This window comes from Aspergillus alliaceus (assembly GCF_009176365.1).
Source record: "Aspergillus alliaceus strain CBS 536.65 unplaced genomic scaffold BDW43scaffold_2, whole genome shotgun sequence".
NCBI classification, from domain to species: domain Eukaryota; kingdom Fungi; phylum Ascomycota; class Eurotiomycetes; order Eurotiales; family Aspergillaceae; genus Aspergillus; species Aspergillus alliaceus.
The window spans coordinates 42,220-62,853 of record NW_022474685.1 but is presented as its reverse complement, the minus strand read 5'-3'; the positions used below and the strand labels follow the sequence as shown (position 1 = coordinate 62,853).

The 20,634-nt window shown below is 49.4% G+C and overlaps 3 protein-coding genes across 3 annotated transcripts; 2 read left to right on the top strand and 1 right to left on the bottom strand.

The window, feature by feature from the left end:
* Positions 1 to 51: 51 nt before the first annotated feature.
* Positions 52 to 4,216, bottom strand: BDW43DRAFT_67947 (uncharacterized protein). Its single transcript, XM_032050379.1, has 5 exons — positions 1,056 to 4,216; positions 808 to 1,005; positions 702 to 753; positions 302 to 648; positions 52 to 226 (listed from the first exon to the last, which is right to left on the bottom strand). Exons 1-5 carry the CDS (start codon positions 3,880 to 3,882, stop codon positions 153 to 155), a joined length of 3,498 nt encoding a protein of 1,165 aa, XP_031905577.1. The 5' UTR covers positions 3,883 to 4,216; the 3' UTR covers positions 52 to 152.
* A 5,194-nt stretch (positions 4,217 to 9,410) lies between these two features.
* Positions 9,411 to 13,029, top strand: BDW43DRAFT_67931 (uncharacterized protein). Its single transcript, XM_032050378.1, has 2 exons — positions 9,411 to 11,292; positions 11,372 to 13,029. Exons 1-2 carry the CDS (start codon positions 9,952 to 9,954, stop codon positions 12,818 to 12,820), a joined length of 2,790 nt encoding a protein of 929 aa, XP_031905576.1. The 5' UTR covers positions 9,411 to 9,951; the 3' UTR covers positions 12,821 to 13,029.
* A 1,118-nt stretch (positions 13,030 to 14,147) lies between these two features.
* On the top strand, positions 14,148 to 19,460 carry BDW43DRAFT_296181 (putative C6 transcription factor (War1); the record flags this gene model as incomplete). The annotated part of the gene is made up of 6 exons (XM_032044167.1): positions 14,148 to 15,101; positions 15,160 to 15,792; positions 16,566 to 17,968; positions 18,022 to 18,302; positions 18,352 to 18,911; positions 18,990 to 19,460. The coding sequence occupies 6 exons, from the start codon at positions 14,148 to 14,150 to the stop codon at positions 19,458 to 19,460; spliced, it is 4,302 nt and encodes a 1,433-aa protein (XP_031905575.1).
* Between the last annotated feature and the right edge of the window lie 1,174 nt (positions 19,461 to 20,634).

The following is a 20,634-nucleotide window of genomic DNA, read 5'->3' as shown; positions in this document are numbered from 1 at the left end:
GAGAAGAACTGGGCATTCAATGCCCGCCTTTTTGAAGTTGGAGACAAATCGAGAAGTGGGGCGACACGTGACACGGGCGGGTCCGCCGTCAATTGCGTGATATTCATTTCATATATACAATACATGGTCATCAATAGATACAGGTCATGTGGTTACCGCCGGAGCGTCCCCATGCGAGAGGGTCCCCGAAGTGATCCTGGCAGAGCGGCCAGCAAACTGGCTCGGTCTGGGTCGAAAGAGTGTTAGTATTACCTCGTATTTAGTGGGTTGGGATAGGATAGGATAGGGCAGGAGCACGTACCAGCCTCAGAATCAAAGCCAATTGAGATGTCGTCATGCTCACTGGCAAAATCAGGCATATCCAAGCAGACAAAATTGGTCGTGGGGTCATCGCCAGTTTTTGGTAGCGCGAATTTCGCATCACACAGTTTAACACAAAACTTCCCCGAGCGGTTGAAGTTCTCGAAAGTATCGGTGCCTTTAAGCATGAAGTTCATGCACTTGCCGTGGTGGAAGTCATTCAAGAATGCCAGCAGTTGTATCACCTTCTCATGGCGAACAACTTGAATCCGAGCCCTAGTCGATTCCCACTTCTTAGTGATCGGAACCACCATGCGGCGTCGTGATATCGCGAAAGAAGTGGCAACACTGTTTACGTCAGTTTCTGGCGAGTCCCCAGTAGGGAAGCAGGTTCTTCATACCCGTCGTATAGTACGCTGAAGCCCGTAACGGCTGCCTCGAATTTATGAAGGTCTGGTAAAGTCAGTAACTCAACAGAATGAACGCTGCTTAGCAAGAAGAGACTACCTTTGATAGTCGCAAAGTCAAATCGTCGAACCATTGGTTTGACCATAGCAATCTGCATGAAATCTGCTAAGCGGTCCGGCATCTCAGGGGCAGTGAGATTCTCGGCGACGGAAACGGTCAAGTCCGGTTGTCCCGGCCTATACAGACTAAGGCCAGTACGGTTGTTGATGTCCAAACCTAACTTCAGCTCGCCAGGCCCTAACGTAGATGTTAGCGACAGTTCCGCGGCACCATTAAATGCGACATACCAAGGTTGATACGATCCGTCACAGATCCCCATTCCGTCGCTACAAATGCTCGTAAATGCTCTGACAGGATGGTTGGACCATACTGATGGTCGACAAAGGTGTGCTCTTGATCAATAACCGATACACTGCCAGCGGGAAACTGTAGGTGGGTAGTATCCGGCTGGCCATTGAATCGATCAGCCGGCTGTTCGATAGAGTACGCGCGGAGGGGGATATCGGAAGTCTTAACCTCCCCTTCTTTGGTTGCCATTCCGAGTAGTAGAGAATGCATCACATTGCGCTCCTCAACGTCGTGGAACGTCATTAGCATGGACCGGCTCCTGCCATCCTGTTTGACTTTGAGCATGAGAGCTGGCGCGCCATCTTCGCCTCTAAGTAGACCAAACACAATCGGTGCATTATGTCCAATGGTGTGGCCTACGTTGCTGAGTGTCTTGACCTTTGGACTTGTGAGAACTGCAATTCGGTATCCTTGGTGTATATTGCGGCTACCAGTGCCCTCGGTCACAGTCATAGAGCGCTCAAACAGTCGAACGCGGCAGCGCTCAATAGGTTCTGCAGGAAACGCCTTACTTGGACTTGGATCCATGTACTGGAAAACCTTCAGGGTGTATTCATAGATTGTAGTCTCATCAGATTTCGGCTGCAGGCTAGCTTCGGTTTGTTGTGTATATTGCACAATGTTCCACAGGTTTTTGAAATCATCTTCTTGGAACATAACGTCCAATTGGAACCCACGAGGAAGCTTCACTTGCATGAAATTCGACCGGACGCGCCAGTTCACGTCGTTCCAGGTGGGTCCCCTTTTCTTATCCGACTGAATCATAACATTGACTAATTCACTCTGACTGGTAATTGAGGCAAACACGTACCAGTCGGCCCGGTCACGGATAATGGACAATACACACGGCAGGGGTTCGTCATGGTGAGTACCGTCCTCGCTTGAGCTCACCATGACCTTCACGAACATGCTTCCATAGCTGAAATATCGGCTCGTGTCACCCAAGGGCATTGTTTGTGCCAGAGTCTGGCCTTGCCCAGATTTGTCAACCAGCATAGATCTCGTGGCGGTGCCAGAAAGAATAGCTGAGACATCTGGAGCAAAAGCAGGATATTCCAGCCATATACTCGTGTCCACCGGGATTGCTGCACCACCCGCTGCCTCGATTGAAGTAATAATATTATTTCTCTTGATAGACATTGCTAAGGAGCGAAGATGATTCATGATAGTTTGGTGCAAGCTCAGGAGGTCCGCCAACTGTTTGTCTCCTGTTGTACTCGTCACTGCCAACAAGGCGTCGACGCTCATCGCGCCGTAACGATTCAACTCGGGATGTTTTGAAACAATGCTTTCACATATCCACAGTGCTTTACCGAGGTCAACGACAGCCTGTTTCGCGCTTTCCGTAGAATTAGATTGCTGTGGCCTGGAGCCGGAGCTAGAAGGGCGAGATCGCGCGTACGCCTCAAGCGTTTTCTTTCCGCGCATAAACCACCACACTGCAGCCCTCACCCATTGCGCGAGCGAATAATCCATCAAGGACTTTTCTCTCTCTGCATTATGTAAAATGAGGCTCTCATGTTGTGCAACAAACGACTTGAGGTCTGAGAAAGCAGCCTCACCAAACTGGTTAGCAATAGACCGTAAGGAAACCTTGGGTAATTGAGGGTTTTGTAGAGCATTACGGTTACTACTGCTGCTCGGACGACCAGGGCTATCCATGGTAGGATCCTTGGGGGCTGGTTGCTGTTTCGGGGGTGAAGCGCTTTTCGTAACGTTAGCCGGTGTGAGACCAGCAGGTAACGTGCGTTCAACCGGCGGCAAAACTGGCCCTCGCGATGGTGGGCTTGCAGGGTTTCGGAAAGGATTCTCTGCGGGTTCGGCCTCGTCGTCTGAAATTGGGGGAGTTTCGTACTCGGAGCTTGGGCTATCGGGAGCCACTGGGGCCACTGGGACCGGCTTTTGCCCCTCCTTATTGTCATTGCTCGGCGATGGGGGTTCTTCAAAACGATGCTGCAGAGCACGACCTTCTTCAGCTTGCATCCTGTCCCGAACTCGCTGCGCAAACGAGCTGGATTCGGGCGACGCTCGAAACGACAAGCGAGAGCCAGACTGGCCCAGACTTAGTGTCATGAGAAAGTCTGCGTCCTGGGGACTTTGCAAGAATAATGGCTTGGTAGCGGAGGAATTCATTTTGTCTTGCGTGTTCGTGCGCTGATGCCGTGATACCAAACCGTCCCCTAAGGCCGTATCCAGTTGAAGCTGGGGGAGTGTCGGTTGACGGGAATCCAATATATCTCCCGGTTGGTTCGAACTTTGGCTTTGTCGGCGATTGCGGTTTTTTGAAATCACCATCGTAGGCGCATCCGACTCGTCGCCACCTTCACCGATCACCTCAGGCGCCTTCTCAGTAAACCTAACTCTCAGGCCTTTCCGAGCACTATTTTTCCGGGGAGCCCTCGGAAAGTTCACTGGAGGATAGTTCTCAGTAGCTGAAGCGGGTTTCGTAACGGGAGAAGCCTCGGAAGTGCCCTGAGAAGACTGCCACCGTTGCGAGACATCCAAGCGTGGTGTTGGAAGTCCTCGCGAAGCCCCAGCTGTCGAGTGAGCTCCATACGCTCCATATGATATAGACTTCGAACGGACGGGAGCCAGGAAGGACTCGATCTGCTGGTCGGTCGCACCCCCACCCCCACCACTGCCACCGACAGCACCCTTATTTTGTTTGTCTTTTGAAAACAGCTTTTCTCTCCATCGCGGCTTTGTGGTCGGTTTCCGTTCGGGTGTGGCGTTCCCAAGGAAGGCGAAAGGGTCATCTGTAGACATGTTGATTGTCTCTCGTATGGGGTCCAAGTATCTGATAGCTAGTACCGATATGTATCAAAGCATTGCAGGTTAGGCAAGACAAGACGATAAGGGCTATTCGACCTTGGGTGTACGTTTCCCCGCCCAGTTTGGCCTTTTAGTGCTTGTGCACGCACACAGGGGATGGACAGGGGAACTAAACTAGCCCGAGTGTTGCGATTTGGTGCAGTCACGCAAAGATCCAAGGGGGGTCGAGGTATTGCGATTAAGATACCAGCCGGGGGGTACAGAAGCGATTGTCACCTTGGCAGAACGTTATCCTGTTCGAGGAGATGCTGTGTGAGGGTTATCGGGGGAATCCAGACAGCACGGGGAGGTGAGGATGGGCAGGTGATAATAAAACGCTCAGGGCCGGATAGCGCTCAAGGCAAGAATTCGTCACTACCTAGCGAATTGGTGCTACCGGGGGCTAGGAGACAGGCGCGATTGCCCTTCGTTGTTTGGTGGAGCAGGGGGACCGGCGATCTGCCAAAACCAATCAATTAGAACGACCATTCACAGACGGACTTTGCGACCAAGCCGCCATTAGAGCAGTTACTCAGGGGTGGTGGAAATTGGGCCATGGAGCTAAACAAACCTAAGGGCCAAAGTATTTCAGATGTTTGCTAAACTCCGCGCCCCAATTGAGAGGGGAGAGAGACGATCGATAAAAGGGTACTATGAAGTTCAAAGTGGAGGAGGGTTGAGGAACGATAGATAAGTATCAAGCTGGGCCAGCAGCTCTTCGTTCCTCGGTTGGTTCTAGTCGTAGAACAGAAGAATCCCACTCCCCAGGGGCAAAAAAGAAGAAAATAAGTGAAGACAAAGAAAAAAAGAAGGAAAACAAGCAACCGAGAGAAAGAGAGAGAAGGGAAGAGAGAGAAGAGAGAGATAAAAAGGCCGCGCAGGGAGTATGAAAGTGGACATGGTACGACTCCGTGCTATTAAACTGTCGCCGACCGCAAGGCGGGTAAACTTCCTGTAATAATGAACGGTAACTTGGCCTAAGGCCGCTTCTCCGCAATCAGTAGGAAATCCCCAATCTCTGGCTCTCCAGCCATTCACAATTCTACACTAGAGGAAAATTCCCGACTATAATAGATTTAGCCTTATCCTTCTACGCACAATGGTTCATTTGTGATTTACTCCGTAAAAATCAGATCCCATAAATTGAGGATGTCTTACACTAATTTGATAGTACGAAGATGAGACACAAAGAGCTGAATTGTTTGTCAGTTTGCAGAATGCCAATCACGTGGTCTCCTGGGGAGAAAGAAACGCTCGATTATATTACCAGTAACATACCAGAGCAAACATTAGAAATCGGTCTTAAGATTGAAGTTTGAACCAGATCAATCGATGTACATACATACAGTACCAGGTTAAGTACCTACCTGATCGCGGTAAGGTACCTAATAGTGATAGGTACCGAATTTACCTTTTACCATGTTCGATGATTCGCTTAATCATAAGCACTCAGGATCATGCACCGCCTCTGCCTGAAGCTGCCAGTCATTTATGTCTCAGTAAGAGATCCTCCCGACCTCTTCTTGACCAAGATGTATCCTCTATCTATCCACAGATTGGTCATACACGAGCGGCAAGTGAAACCCCTACCTATGAGCTCGTGCAACTAGATTAAAAATGGATCATGAGAACCGACAAGAATAGTACTTTATACCCAGAACCCCTACCACTTGTATCAAGCGCACTTGAGCAAGATTCACCATTCAGCCTGTCTTTGGACCAATCATGAAACAGTCCCACACCCCTCCAGCCCTCCATCATGAAACAGAGCTAGTCCTGTTTCGAACAGGCCCCGCATTGACCTAACCCCGTTTGGGACCGAGCTGCTGATTGCCAGGTGACGAGTGGAACCGCTGACGACCCCAAAGCCGCCCTAACCCTGGATTAAAAGCGCCCATGCGAGGGGGAAGGAACTTAACTGTATTTTATTTTATTCTATACTCATCTTGTACACCTAGTATACGCTCAAGTAGTACGTATATATATATATATCTCTCTCTCTATATATCTACATACCTTTCCTAAAAAACAAAACAAACCTAAGACAATGAATTCAACTTAATATGAGGGTTGAGAAAATCGACAACAGTTTAATCATGGATGCCTAGGGCCGAGAAGAAGATCGATGGTGGGGGGAGGCGCGCGGGGGGACGATGTTACAATCCAAAAGACGGTCCCTTCCACCATATTGATGTTCCTTTTCTCTTCACAGCAGTAAATAAAAAAAAGAGAGACTTTCCACTCCGTCTCCTGGTCCACTGATGAGCGAATGGTATTATAAATTTGAGCTATTATAGCCTTTGTCGGCAAGTGAGTAACAAGTAACGCCCCTATGTCTTGATCCCTCCCTTCCCTATTCTTAACATCCAAGCTATAACCTCGTCATCCCTAACTAAGGATGTCTTACCATCTGAAAATTGCCACAGCTACAAGTAACAGCCAAAAGCATCTAGAAGCCCCTCTAGCCCTGTTCTATGCTGAAACTCCATTTTCGGACTTGATCATGACCTGAAACAGCAGGCATTCCTTTGATGGGTGACAGACAAAGCTTGGCAGGGACAATTCCCATGAATTTTATTATTCCTTGGATAAGTGGAAATGATTCTCTCTCAAACACGGTATCGTGAGCAACTGATCATCTCCTTTTAAGTACATTGTTACTTACGAGTCTCCGCGATTGTGTCAACCCACAAAAAAAATTTTTTTTAAAAAAAAAGCAGGAAGAAAGAAGAAAAAATGTATAAGAATATATAGTCATCGACCCCTTGCCGACGGCGACGTCCTTGTGATTACATTATGAAAGTCTCCCCGTCAACGATGCACCCTAAAAGGTAGCTTGTCTAGTGCCCAATTTCCTTCAAGGAGCCGATATCAAATATGCCAAGATTGGTAGGCAACTTCGGCTCTCCTTTTCCGTCTTTCCCGGTCATTTCTCAGGTCTTAGCCACAACTTTGAATCGCTTTTCGTGTCATTGACATAGCTTGAACCTTTGAGGCGGGTCATAAAGTACATGTTAGAAAGGCAAGGAGTGGATTCTAGTGACAATCCTCTATTCTGATGACCGTTGTCATATCGGCTTCGACCTATTTTATTTACTGTGGTGCACGCGCCACAGTGAGATTTGGAGTAACGGAAAAGAATTATTGAAGGTGTATTTTCTATAAGTTGTTTATGAAGTAATTCATCATCGCGATCTGTCTCTCCTGAAGATAAGAGTAACTTGGTTCCATTCCTCATCCTAAGGATTATACGTATAGACACACGTACACACCCGGTAGCTGCAATTTTTAACAGCCAACTCCTATCATGATCGATTACCAGTAGGTTCGTCCAGCCTATAGCTTTCCCCGACGTGGTCCACGGAGGGCGCTAAATGGCTGGGAGAGCCAGATACATACTCGCAGTAGGCAGCGAGATTCTGCCTCTCCTTAATAAGAGAAAAGGGGGAGGGGATCCTCAGCCATGGGCTTTGTCTACCTAGTGTTTGCGATAGCTAGTGCAGAACAGCATCATTCAATTGAAGGTTATATATGCAAGTTGAAGCAAGGGGATTCGATTGGGCACCGAGAGTTGGTTCGATCAGTACCGTTCAATAGTTACGAGTAAACAACAACGGGTACCGTAGTATGTTTGCACGGCTGATTGTCAATGCTTAGACAATCAAACATAAATCACTGGGTAGTAGTAACTAAATCTAGACCAGGAGAATCCACTAACTCTTTGGAGCGATGGGTCTGCTTTCACTGAGACTTATCTATGCCATGGCACGTCGATGATATGCGCAAGATGTCGGGACGGACGAATTCATGTTTGTTATCATGCGGTTTGACCGGTTAAAAAGTATATGGCTTTCGGATGATCCTAAGATATAGTCACACTGCTTGATCTGGGAATAAGCCCGGTATACCCCGTCTGGGCAGGAAAATATATATATCTTGTCATCAATCCCGTACGAAATATGGTAACACAGCAAGGCTTCTGTTCTTGAAGAATACGATCGCCGAGAAGATTGGTCCTATGCACTCTTCAGCTGATTTCCAAGATCGCTCACGTCAATGTGAAGTTGTACGTGGCTCAGAAAAACACGAGGGGCAGCGACTAATAGTCGATTGGGTATCTACATCTCTAGCAAGGATCTGTAGCGCAAGAGCACTTCTTGACGCATGAATTTCCGACAGCTATCATAATCTCTCTTCTTGGGGTTACCACCGTGAGCACTAGGCCGACTAATAAGTGGGCTCCGTTGAGGGGCCCCATACGAGGATCCAGAACCCGTCATTTCTGGTTGGTTATTTTTGCTGATGGGAGTTCAATCGCTTATACTACATACATCGACTGATCCTCAAACTCTGTAATACATAGTTAGTAGACAGGGGCATCTCAGAGCATTTCCTGCTATTTTTGCTGTCATTTAAGCAATGGCCATATATATGAGACAGTAATAGAATATATAAAAAAAAAACAAAGAAAAGAAACAAGAGGATTTAGCTCTCTATTGTGGTATATAATAATAGTGACATGGCTGAGACACGAGTGGGCTGCGAAAGAGGCTTATACGACCGTTGGGTGGTGAGGATGGGATGGGATGGATGTGTTGTTTGGTGGAAGTGGGCTTTTTGGAGCTGGGTTTAGTCGTTTCCAAGTTTAGCATCAAAGCCACACACCCAATCCATTGATTGGGATTGAAGCAAAGTGAACAAACATGGCGCAGTCTCCGTCAGCATTTGGTTTTCGGGTCTATTCGAACGGAGGCTTTTGGCCTTCACATTCCAATCATTTCCAACCTTGTTTTTTTTTTCCCTTTTCTTTTTTCCCCCCCTTCTCTTGACCTTTGAATCCTGCGCTGACCAGTAATGCGCTCTTCTGTGTGAAAGGGAGGATAACGGAAGAAAAAAAGACGGTAGAAAAAAAACATTCCAATCGGTCCCTTCTTACAGTCATTTGTCGGGCTCCCTTTCACTGTTTACTCCCGCCTGAGCTTTTTGGACCTGGAAATCCCTTCCCCGCCGCCAACTCCCGGAGTTATGGTCCCCATCCCCTACATTTCCATTTCGGGGCAGGTAGAGGAGTAGTTTACTCCCATATTCCATCTAACCCTCTGACCGCGATTCCTTATTTGTCACCCTTTCCCGCAAACCAGCCTTCCCCCGGACTGATTCCGCTCACTTGAAGGTTGCGGCTCTACCGAGCTGTTTCGGCAGACGCTGATAGCTTCAGACATCCTTGGATATTGGTTGGACAACGTGGATTAAATCGTCTACGAGGGGGCTGACCTCCCCAAGGAGGTCATCCTACATATACCCGACGTTCGTGATGTGTGTAGATCAACCCGAGAGATGGCATGAGATACGGGTCCCTTCGCTATCCTCGTCCCGACGCGCACCCTGGGTTTTAGAAGACGAACAGCTATCGTCTCGGTCTCGACATGAATTTGATACCTTGCGACGGTCGCGATGGCGTGCGATTCGGCCCTTTAACCGGGCGATAGCTTGGACGTGGATGCTGTTGGTCCTGCTGTCTCCGACCTATGCTGCTCTGGTGAACTTCGACAATTGCTTACCTGCGCCCACGATCGCATCGAACCCACAGAAACTCCAGTTCGTCCCGCTTGATGTGTCCGTGGTATTCGACTTGAAGAACCCTCTTCATAACTTGAATATCACGGTATACGGCAATGTTTCTGGAACCGCTGATCAATCATCTTCCTATCCATCCCCTGATGATCCACAGTGGACGAATCCGAACGAGACGGTTGGAAAGATTGTGGATTTGAACACGGCCAACAACAAATTAACCACCCTCGTGACGTCTGTTGACGTGGTTAGCTTCTCCCCGTACAGTGGTCCAACCAGCTTCTGTGACTCGGTTCGAGGAGGGTGCCCGATCGGCCCCGTCTTTAATGCCAATGCGTATGTATTCAAGCTTTAGCAATTTCTAAATTTATCTCGTTCAGCTAACTGAATATTACGAACACTGACAGGAGCGACTTGGCTTCGTTACATTCCTTCTCTGTCCAACATGACATGCTATCGTCGTACCGCTTTTCGACCTTGTCATCTACACTGGTAATCAAGTCCGGTGATGCGGCAGCTACTGAGCTGGGGTGTATATCGGTTGATGTTACACCGGATCTTGGATCGGCCTTGAAGAGCGCGTTAGCTTACGTACCTCTTGTCATCCTAATTCTCGTAGGATTCGCGACCGTAACCGCCGCAATCTACAGTCCGTGGGGCACAACGGACCCATTTCACTGGACAAGCAATTACGGCCGTGATGAAGATGTCCTCCGACTGGTGACACCTGGGTTTGGCGACTGCCTACAATACATTCAATTCGCGGTCCTGACAGGAGCCTTATCACTAAATTATCCCGGTTACTACCAGCCCGTGGTCAGTCAGGTTGCATGGTCAACTCTGATGTTTAACCAGAGCTTCCTGAGTCCCGGACATGAGCGGAATCCAGTCAAGGACGGTGTGTACACTGTCAACGGCACCTATGGGCTGGATGCACTGCAGCAGTATGTTGGCATGGAGTCGGCACGGGACATCTGGCCAGGAATGATGATATGGTTACTTACGGTCGTTGTCGCCATTACGCTCCTCATTCAGCTTGCATTCGCGTTTCGCTGGCTTCTTCGGGAAATTGCCCACGTTCCCGAGGAAGACCTTCGTTCTAAAAACATGCCGTTTACCATTGGCAACGTCATTCGAATCGTCTGTAACTATTTGTTCTTGCCGCTCATTTCGCTCTCCTTTTTTCAACTGGTCATCGCTGGACAATCTCCAGTGTACTCAGTGGCTCTAGCCGTCGTGGTGATCCTTATCATGATAGCCTTTGCAATTTGGGTTATTCGGTTGATTGCATCCACGCGTCCCAAGTCCTACCTTTTTGACGATTTGCCCACCGTGCTGTTGTATGGGCCGCTGTATAACACTTTTTGCGATGATGCGGCCGCTTTCACTGTAGTATCGCTTTTCCTATCCTTTGCACGCGGTGTCGCGATCGGTGCGCTCCAACCGTCAGGGATCGCCCAAATAGTCCTTCTGGCAATCTGCGAAGTTGTTGCTATTTTAACGCTTGTCGCTTTTCGCCCCTTTCCTTCGCCGACTTCCATGAACCTTTATCACTCTTGTTTCTCTGTCGTGCGGTTTCTCACGATCCTCTTAAGCGTTGTTTTTGTCCCGTCTCTAGGGGTGTCACAGGCTGCCCGCAGTTGGATAGGCTACGTTGTCCTCTTCTTACACGCGATTGTTCTAGTTTTTGGGTTCTTCTTGAACGCCCTGCAGACGTTAATTGAAGTGATAGCTCGACTCGCTGGTGCTGGAGGTTATGAAGGTGGTGTTACACGCGGTGGCCTCGTCAAGGTACGTACATTATCTTGAATCTTTTTTATTGCCGAAACTGGCTCTACTCGTCCTTGCGTTAGATTAACATGTGGTGCAGGTATTCGGTATGCGTCAACTCTCACGGCGTATGCCACGACGAAGTGTTGGAACTCGTCAAAGCATGGGCTCCGAGGCCGCGATGCTAGCACACACCGACGAGCGGTTGTCTTCTCAATTTGATGGATCACGGCCTAGAAGCCTCTCAGGAAGTTCGGCAATGCTTCTTAACCGGGCAGGCGCGAGCGAGGGCAGAGCCAGTGCCTTTTATGAGTCCGGCAGTGCTCATGGAGGTACTCATAGCCGGGCCAATAGCAGTGGTCTATTTACACCCACGACTCCTGGCAGCAACCCTACTTTCCAGGGTGCAGGCTACCAGACAACAGGAAGTAACTCTCCGAAAAGCGGTCCACTTTTTGCCATACAAGCGAACGACCCGTATTACCGACCGCCCAGGCCTCGAAATAAGAGAGTGGATATGTGTGGCGGGGAGAAAGGCAGAACGGGCGGTCGACAACGCGCAGGCAGCGATGCCGATGATGATATAATTGAGGGCCCTCTGTCTGGACGGGGCACACCCGTGCCAGCCTATATACCTGCGCCGAAGGACGACCTCGACCTCGATGATCCTCGACAATCCCGCAAAGATTATGCTGTTCGCGAGGTTGACTTCTACTACCGAGTCAGGGGACCACCACTATCGCAAAGCGGCACACGTAAATTGAAGACTGGCCCTGCGGATCCCACCGGACCTGTATCTTCTGCCACCGGCTTCTTCCGGAACCTGTTCCAAGGCAAGACCAAGGAAAAGGGCAAAGGATTCGAGGTTGTTCGTAGCGCGAGAGCACCTCCGCCCGGTCTGCTTCCCGAAAGAGATGATATCCACGAGCCATACCGGGATGAACCTGACGAACAGGCCGCCCCAGGGCGCAGCCGTCGAGTCTCAGATAGCGATCGATCTTATCCAGATACGGATAGCGAGGACAACAATCGAATCGGCGAGGCCCTAATCAACTTACCTGAAGTTGAGTCAGGCGGTGCTATTGAGCTACCCAGCCGCATGGGCTCGCAGCATAGCTCACACGCCCCTTCTGGAGCCGCGGAAGCTTCTCCAACTTCTCGGCATGATTCCCATTCCTCGGCCTTCGGAGATGACGCTGCATCTCACCATTCGCTTCCAGTTGTGACTAAGGCTGTCTCGGAGGAGCCTCATTTCCCCTCGGGTCAGTTGCACCCTTCGTCATCGGGCACTGGCCGACTGCCATTCAGTGCCGCCAGCTCACCTTCCCGAGATCGCAATCTTTCCATAGCTTCAACAACGCCGTCAACTTCCTCAAGCCGGCGCCACGGGAACGACGGGAGCCGCACTGAGCGGCCCTCAAGCATGGGGTACGTTGCCCAACATCGCACTCGAGACTATATCCACGAAGCCAGCCCGGACGAACCGTCTTTCACTGGGAGTGCTGCCGAGCTTGTAGATGAGCCACACCACCCCGAAGGGAATCATTAAGCCCTGTGTTCCATTTGAAGCACCTCCTTTAGTGCACCAAGTTGCACTTATATCCTAATGATATATCAGTCGATCTGATAGCGTGTCACTCTGCTATTCTATATGTACTGTACCCTGATATCAAGGTGACGAATTTTCTTTTGCCCTTTTCATTTGTGTCATCGGAAAAATAGCTGTACCTGGCGTTGCGATATACGTTTGGATCTTCGTTACATATACACCAGGGGCCTTCCCCAATTTTTCTTTTCTCTCTATGTTTCTTTTACCTTAATTTGATGGCACACAAAATTGCCTGTAAGAACAGCTGATTGTGTTCGGGAAAGCCTTCTAATCCAGAAGCCCTACGTCTTGTATATTTGAAGCGTTCAATTCATGTATGAAAGCATTTGGGAATAGTTCCTTTTAACTACTGTGGAATTAGGGTTGATCGAGGCCGACTGGAATAATGAACTCTAACTTATATAGCCTAAGCACTAGGAGACGAAATTTCAAAAATTTAAAGTGGTTATCAACGGTATCAATATCCGATGATGATATGTAAGCCCAAGTGGCAAACGATGCCGATATCAGAGTTTCTCCAATGCGTGGACAGAACTCTCAGGCACGGAATGGATTTGACATGAAGAGAGAGGGTATATGTAATTTCTCTGGTCAGGTTACTTTTCTCGGAGATCATGCGGTACTGAAAGTCTTGTGGCTGTTGGGTGCCTTAGGTTTTACTTTTTATCTTGCTTAATATTCAGTTGCCCCGCGGCGAACGATAGTAGGGGGTATTTAATCGTAAGGTAAGGCACACTTGCATTTGCAAATCGCCTTTACTCTTCTTTTACCTTTTCCACCTTTCTTTCGATCACTATTTTCTTCTCTTCTTTCTTTCTGTCCTTAGCATACCTTATTCGACCGTGAACACATTGTGCATTTTCTTATTCCTTTTAGCGTGCGTGTTTGGCGTCGTCACGAGACAACCCTCGAGTCGCTTTACTTTTTGTGTTTTATTTGCCATCGACTCCGATTCCGCCGCCCTGACTTTACTCGTATTGATAAGCCCTTCATTGCTGGCCCCTTGGCCCCTGGTCGTCCCCTTTCCCTCTCGCTTTCACTATACCTTCTCCTCATCGTCGTGTGCTTCTACAAAGACCAGATCTAACAATCCGAGCTTGATTTCCCGTGTTTGTGTGTTCCCCTTTTCTGTACTTTGTGTTCTCCGCTGGAATCGTCGCGCCACTCAGCCCATGACGGCCCGTCATCCAAACGGCGGAGGTTGATTTCTCCAGCGATAGGAACACAGCCAGCGTTGTATTCGTTACTCAATCGACACCCTTGGTTGATGTCGTCCTCGTCGAGTTCTACCCCAGCTTCTTCTGCACCTGTCGGTGCTTCGACCGTATACTCCGCCACCCTGGGGCATCCTGCTAGCGCTAGACCCCATGCGACTTCCGAGATTACCATGGCAAGCGAGGCTGGTCCTGCTCTTGATAGACGCTCCGGGAGAAGACGATCTACTGTGACTGGCTCCGATCGAAAAAGAAGATTGGTCAATGCGGAGGGGGATGTTTGGTCGAGACAGTCAGTATCCGGGAGCGTGACTGAACCTGAAGGGCGTACAATAGCAGAGATGGATAGCAGGTCTATCCCAAGTGCGTCGCCGATGCGACCTGAGAGCTCTGCACCTGGTGCTTCCTACTTGACACCGATTGAGTTGTCATTGTCGCCGCCAGACCAGCGTCCTCGGCGGACGAACGACCGCCGAAGCTCATGGTCACGAGCGGGGAATGACTATTTGGAGTACACACGGCCACGGTGGCAGCCTGATTCGGAGGTGACGAATTGTCCGATCTGTGAGACAGCCTTTAGTTTTTGGTACCGGAAACATCACTGCCGCAAATGTGGACGGGTTGTTTGCGCGTCATGCTCTCCTCACCGGATCACAATTCCGCGACAATTCATTGTTCATCCTCCGGACACAAATCGCTCTCGTGCGTCTACACTGATTCCACCGCGTGTGGCTCCAATCGTCGATCTGGAAAGTGACGACTCGGCTCAATCACCCACTGCCCTTAACCCAGCCCTGGGAGGTGGAGAGGTGGTGCGCTTATGCAACCCTTGCGTTCCAGACCCAAACCCAGAACCGCTGCGTGGCTATACAACCATTCGGGCTCCGGGTGAGCCCCAATCAGGTTCAGGCTGTATCCAGGGAGGTTACAGCGCGTCTAACCAATCTCGGCATCGACCCTATCATTCTCTCTCATCACCGACCCGACACCCACCATACGCTGCGATTGTGAGTCTCCCAGTCTTTTAATAAAGGTTTTGTGACTGACTGAATCACTCATTTGTAGCCTGAGAGCTTTTCTGCTCGATCACCACGCAGGGCAGTGGGGTCGAATGAATACCACATGTATGGTGGTTCCGGAGGGTCCTTGGGCTCGCGATTTCAAGAACGACCGATGGAGTACGGTTCTTTATCGGCAGCCCGTTTCGCCCCGTCTATGGTTTCATCGGGTCGGCCTCTTCCACTGGCACCAGGCAGTGCTATGTTATCGGCTGGTCCGTCATTCGCTACATCTGCTGATCAGGAGCTGCGATTACCTATCTCTGCTCCCCGTCGTCGTGTGGATGAGCGAGACCTTTGCCCTATTTGTGATCATGTTCTTCCACCTTTGGATATGAATGGGGCTGAGGATGCTAGGGAGGCACATATCAGGCACTGTATTGAAAGTCATGGACCTCGAGCACGCTCCTCCTCTCACAGCAGCAGTAGTAGTCCGGCGGCCCAGTCTTCTCTTCCTGTGCGAATGATCGCCTTTACTGCCACAGAGAAGGATTGCATTGGACACGATGGCAGTGTACAGGAGTGCACTATTTGCATGGAGGAATATGAGGTTAGTCAGCCGTTGGTCCGACTGGAGTGCCTCTGCAAATTCCACAAAAGATGCATTGTTGAATGGTTTGAACGGAAGAGAGAGTGTCCTGTGCATAAAGTGTCTTGAGCGATTTCTCTTTCTGTCTATATTCCTCTCTTTTTTGATCCTCACTCTTTAGTTTGTTTCACAGCTTCGTCTTTTCATGCTTCCTTCTCTTCTCATCAACTATAATCGACAATATGGCGTTGGTCACGGTATTTGTGGCACGAGCTCCCTGGTGGATATTGATTTGGCAACCGTTTGAGCGGGCGTTCTTTTCCATCTTCTTGGTTGGCAGTCTGCGAATGGCTTTTTACTTAATATACCGAGACATGAGTGGCCACTTTTGACATGTTACCTCAAATCTATATCTCCACATCCTACAGATATACGCCCAGTGCAGTCGGTAGACCAACTTAAGTAGATGTGTGCAAGAAACTATCACTACATCCTTACGAAAGAGTGTCTAGCATATCCATGGAAGTTCAATCATTTATATCCATGTTAATGGATATTGATGGACGTACTAAAGTGGTATAGTTTGGTTCACGCGGAGAGAAGTCCCAAAATCGCCTAGTGGAACCGATCAGCCGCTGTCGGGCATCGGTCGCCGACTCTGCCGACTGCACGCCAGCAGCTCCATCAACAGACAGACGTTTGTTCCACAGTCTAACTGCACTCAGGTAAGCCAGAGTTCTTTCTGTTTCGCTTTATCTGCCTTGGGAATTCCATCCTCGGTTGCATTTTCTCCAAGACTTGAGGGATAGTCTGCATCGGAAGCCTCGTCATGATGTCCCCTCAGTCAAGAGAACTACGTGCTGACGGTCACATATCCACTCCAGTCCCCGCAACTGATGGAGATCGATCCGCGCCTGCGTCCGGGCAGCGGTAATAGCCCTCCAGAGCGTGCCGGCACAAGCCATTCTTACCTCCCCTCCCCTACCACTCGACAAGCAGATACTAGTGTCTTGTCTTCGCATCCGACGAGCGACTATCCTGACCCTCCTTCCCATATCTCGCCCAGTGAGCATCTGCATTCTGCGACCTCGACCTCTAGCGGCCCCAGCTACTACGGTGCCTCAACCGCGCAATCTCAGTCCAATCAGGCTTTGTACCAAACCAGCCCTGGAGGCATAATTTCTGGCGTGCATAGGCTCGACTCAGTCGATCCGAATGATCCATACTCTGAGCTGAAACGACCACGTGCTTGTGAATCATGTCGCCAGTTGAAAGTCCGGTGTGAACCAGACATTAGCAACCCAAATGCATCATGTAAGCGGTGCGCGAAGGCCGGCAGGTCCTGTGTTGTCACGGCGCCAACCCGTAGGCGCCAAAAGAAGACGGATAGTCGAGTCGCGGAGTTGGAGCGGAAGATCGACGCGCTGACCGCAAGCTTGCAGGCCTCGCAGGGCAGTGGACCAACATTACAGGCAGGATATCCGGGCCCGGCGCGTGAGGAGCATATTGGAAGACGATGGTTGGGGCCAAGTCACAGCGCCTCGACTGGCTCTGTGCCACTGGATTCTCCCACCGTACTGGCAGGGAATAAACGGCGACATAGTGGAGAGATCAAGGGTTTAAGGGACAGTGGTCTCGTGGGACCCTCATTCTATCGCGCTTCAAGCCCTGGTTCAGAGCAGATCTTGGATAATACGTCTAGGCAATGGCAAACCCGTCCAAGCCCAGGCTCAGGTAGTACGGCGCCGAAGCCAAATGAGCCTGTAGATGTGATTGACCGAGGCCTTGTGAGCACGGCAGTAGCATCGGAAGCTTTCACTAGATACGTGCATCATATGGCTCCTCATATCCCCATGGTAGTCTTCCCTACAGGAACCACGATGAACGACATTCGGAAGACCAAACCGGTACTACTCCATGCCATCATCGCTGTAGCCGTGGGGCCCATTCAGCCTGAATTACAGATTCCGCTTATCGAAGACTTCTACAAAGCCATCGCGGAGCGCATCGTTGTGAAAGGTGAAAAGTCGCTAGAATTGATTCAAGGGCTTCTCGTGACTTGTAACTGGTACATACCGCCGGACCACTTTGAGGAACTCAAGTTTTACCAGTTGACCCATATGGCTGTGACGTTGGCGATGGATATTGGAATGTACCGTAGACCGATGCCAAAGAGCCGTCCGTGGAACTTGGTGAAAGATCTTATATTGAAAAGATCGCCCTCTCAGGACCCCGATTCGGCAGAGGCTAGGCGCGCGTGGTTGGGTTGTTATTTTCTAGCTGTGCAGTACGTACCTCCCTTCTGGACTGGCCGTGGGAATCAGTATTTGACCTTTCTAGGGTTGCTGCTTCCTTGAGACGGACCCTTCTCGTACGCTGGACTCCGTACATGGATGAGTGTGTAGAGATATTGGAGAAATCAGCCGATGCATTACCCTCGGACAGAGTAATGATACAATGGGCCAAACTTGTGCATATTATAGAGGAGATTCATCAGCAATTTTGCCCCGACGATTCCAGCTCCATTGTTACTTTCTCAGAGCCCAAGATCCAATATACCCTCAAGGTGTTTGAAAAACAATTGGAACAGCTCCAGAGGGAACGAGGACCAGAGGAGTTTCGTAAGTTCGCGCGCTGTTCCCTCCCGATCGTCTACTGACGAGCTGCCAGCTATATTTACACAAGCGGAACATATTGTCAACCTCTACCTGCACGAGGGTGCTATGCATGTGGACTACATCGAAGATCAGAAAAGCCCTAGTGATGACCACTCCAGTCGGACTAGCGCAGCGCACATGAATGCGCTAAGCACCTGTCTTACTTCGATTCACCAAGCCATCGATACTATTTGCTCCATTGACATCAAGGATCTCATCTCTCTTCCCGTCTTTGCCCTGGCTCGGACATCCTTCACTGTTGTCGCCTTGATTAAGCTTTACTCCATTGTGTCTGCTCCAGAGACTCATATAGGACAGGTGATTGATGCTACTAGTCTGAAAACAGAATACTACCTAGACCGAGTGATCGAGCACTACACGAGAGCAGGCGAACAGGCTGGTGGCCGGACCCCGGCAAAGTTCTCAGTGGTGTTGAGCATGCTTCGCAGTTGGTTTATGAAACGCAAAGACCATGGGTTGGCCTTAAGAGATGCTTTCGGAGGTGGACTGCGCCCAATGAACACTAACAACGGCCACTCCAGTCAACCGGCCTCAGAGGAGAAACACCAAACGGTAAGTTTGCTCACACCTTCATCCATTGCCTCCGCGTTGTCTGTGTGAAAACTTTCGACCCTTGACTGACGACCTCAGACGAAAACGGGCACAACTCCTCTACATCTGTTGAGCGAAGTCGCCATGGGCGAGCCTCAGAACCTCCCTAGCTCAGGTCCATGCCCTCCACGGACAGCAGGCTACACTCCCCAGTCATCTGAACTAGTCAGCCAAACTTCCGCTTCAGACCTCGTGTCGCAACCGCAACCCTCCTTAGGGCCGAGTCCTGCCCCGGCCGCCGAGTCCGACCCCTGGGGCCAGTATCCACCACCCAACCGGCAATTCTACCCTCCTTTGACATCGACGTACCAAGATATACCAGCCTCTGGGTATCCGGAACCCGGGGCTAACAGTAGCATGGTGATGCCGTGGCCGGTGCCAGGATTCTTTGTACCGGAATTGGGAATGCAGGTAGGATTTGAGCCGGAGAACTTGTACGCGCTGGAGAACATGGTGGGAGACGGGTTTTTCAATCTGCCTCTGCCGACTGAGGGGACTGGGTATTATTAGGGTGGATACGTTTGCGTATCAGGTGTCATGCTCGTTTATTTATACCCTTTGTAATTTCCCGACGCGGGAGTTGAAGAGGGTCGCACGGAGTTAACTCCCGTGTCTTTTCCATACCCTACGAAAAGTGGAGTTACAGACAGGATACTCGAGTCAGGTAAATCTATCTCGAGTCAGGTGAATATATCCAACTCTTTATCTGTACATACGACCAATATGATATGATACCCTCTTCTCTACTGTGAATAAAAACGAGAAATACATAGAACTATGTACATAGATAACAACATTCAATAAACCAATAGGGCAAACCATACAAAAGCGATACAAGTAGAGATACATGTATCCTAATTAACCCTAAGATCCTTTTTATAAAACCAAGAAAACCCAGAAAAAGGAGAACAGTACCAACAAGTGAAGACTCAAAATGACTTCCTTTCCTGTCAGCCCCAAACTCAAACTCTACGATTTGAGGTTCAAAAAAAAAAAAAGAAAAAAAAAGGACAATACAACCAAACAAAATAAGATTAAAACTAAAGAGAACCACGCGTATCCCAAAACCTTAACCAAATTTCCCACCAACCACCAGCCCATACTTTGTCTTATGTAAGCGGGAAACTGAACAACAAAAATGAAAGAAACAAAGTTGTTTGGAACCTAACCTCGCCCGTGTCAAACTGTAGATAGCGTGGGAATCGAGCCTGAGGATAGCGTGTTCAATTTAAGTTAGTTTGGAACTCTGCCCTTAGTTAAAGTTTAGGTAAAATCCGCGACAACGGATTTACCCTTGTCCGGTCCTGCATTACTACTTGAAGGTCACAGGGTTCATTTCATCTTGGGTTGGGGTCGGAGTTGATCACCTTTTCCAGAAATGGGCGTGGGGCTTTTACGGTCCGTTTTCTTGGGTTGTTGCAATGTAACTTGATTTGTGGTGCATGGCTAAGAGTTTGTGTAGTTTTTATCTCAAAAATTCTGAGATTTACCCCTTTTCTTTTCTTTTTCCTTTTTTATTTTTATTTTTTTTCTTTTTATTTTTGTTCTTATCGGGTACGATGGATGGGGTTGGATTTCGGGTTTAAGGCTATGTCCGGTGCGTACTTAGTTGGGATGGCCAAATGAGGCAGGTAAGTATACGCAGCCATAGTTAATTAATCACATCTAATATTAAGACTTGGAT

Bases quoted from the DNA above. Each gene is read 5' to 3' on its own strand.
- BDW43DRAFT_67947 (XM_032050379.1), bottom strand. From the start codon at position 3,882: ATGTCTACAGATGACCCTTTCGCCTTCCTTGGGAACGCCACACCCGAA. The intron at 1,006-1,055 runs GTATGTCGCATT...CATCTACGTTAG, and splicing joins GACGGATCGTATCAACCTTG to GGCCTGGCGAGCTGAAGTTA. The intron at 754-807 runs GTAGTCTCTTCT...TGACTTTACCAG, and splicing joins TGACTTTGCGACTATCAAAG to ACCTTCATAAATTCGAGGCA.
- BDW43DRAFT_67931 (XM_032050378.1), top strand. From the start codon at position 9,952: ATGCTATCGTCGTACCGCTTTTCGACCTTGTCATCTACACTGGTAATC. The intron at 11,293-11,371 runs GTACGTACATTA...CATGTGGTGCAG, and splicing joins CACGCGGTGGCCTCGTCAAG to GTATTCGGTATGCGTCAACT.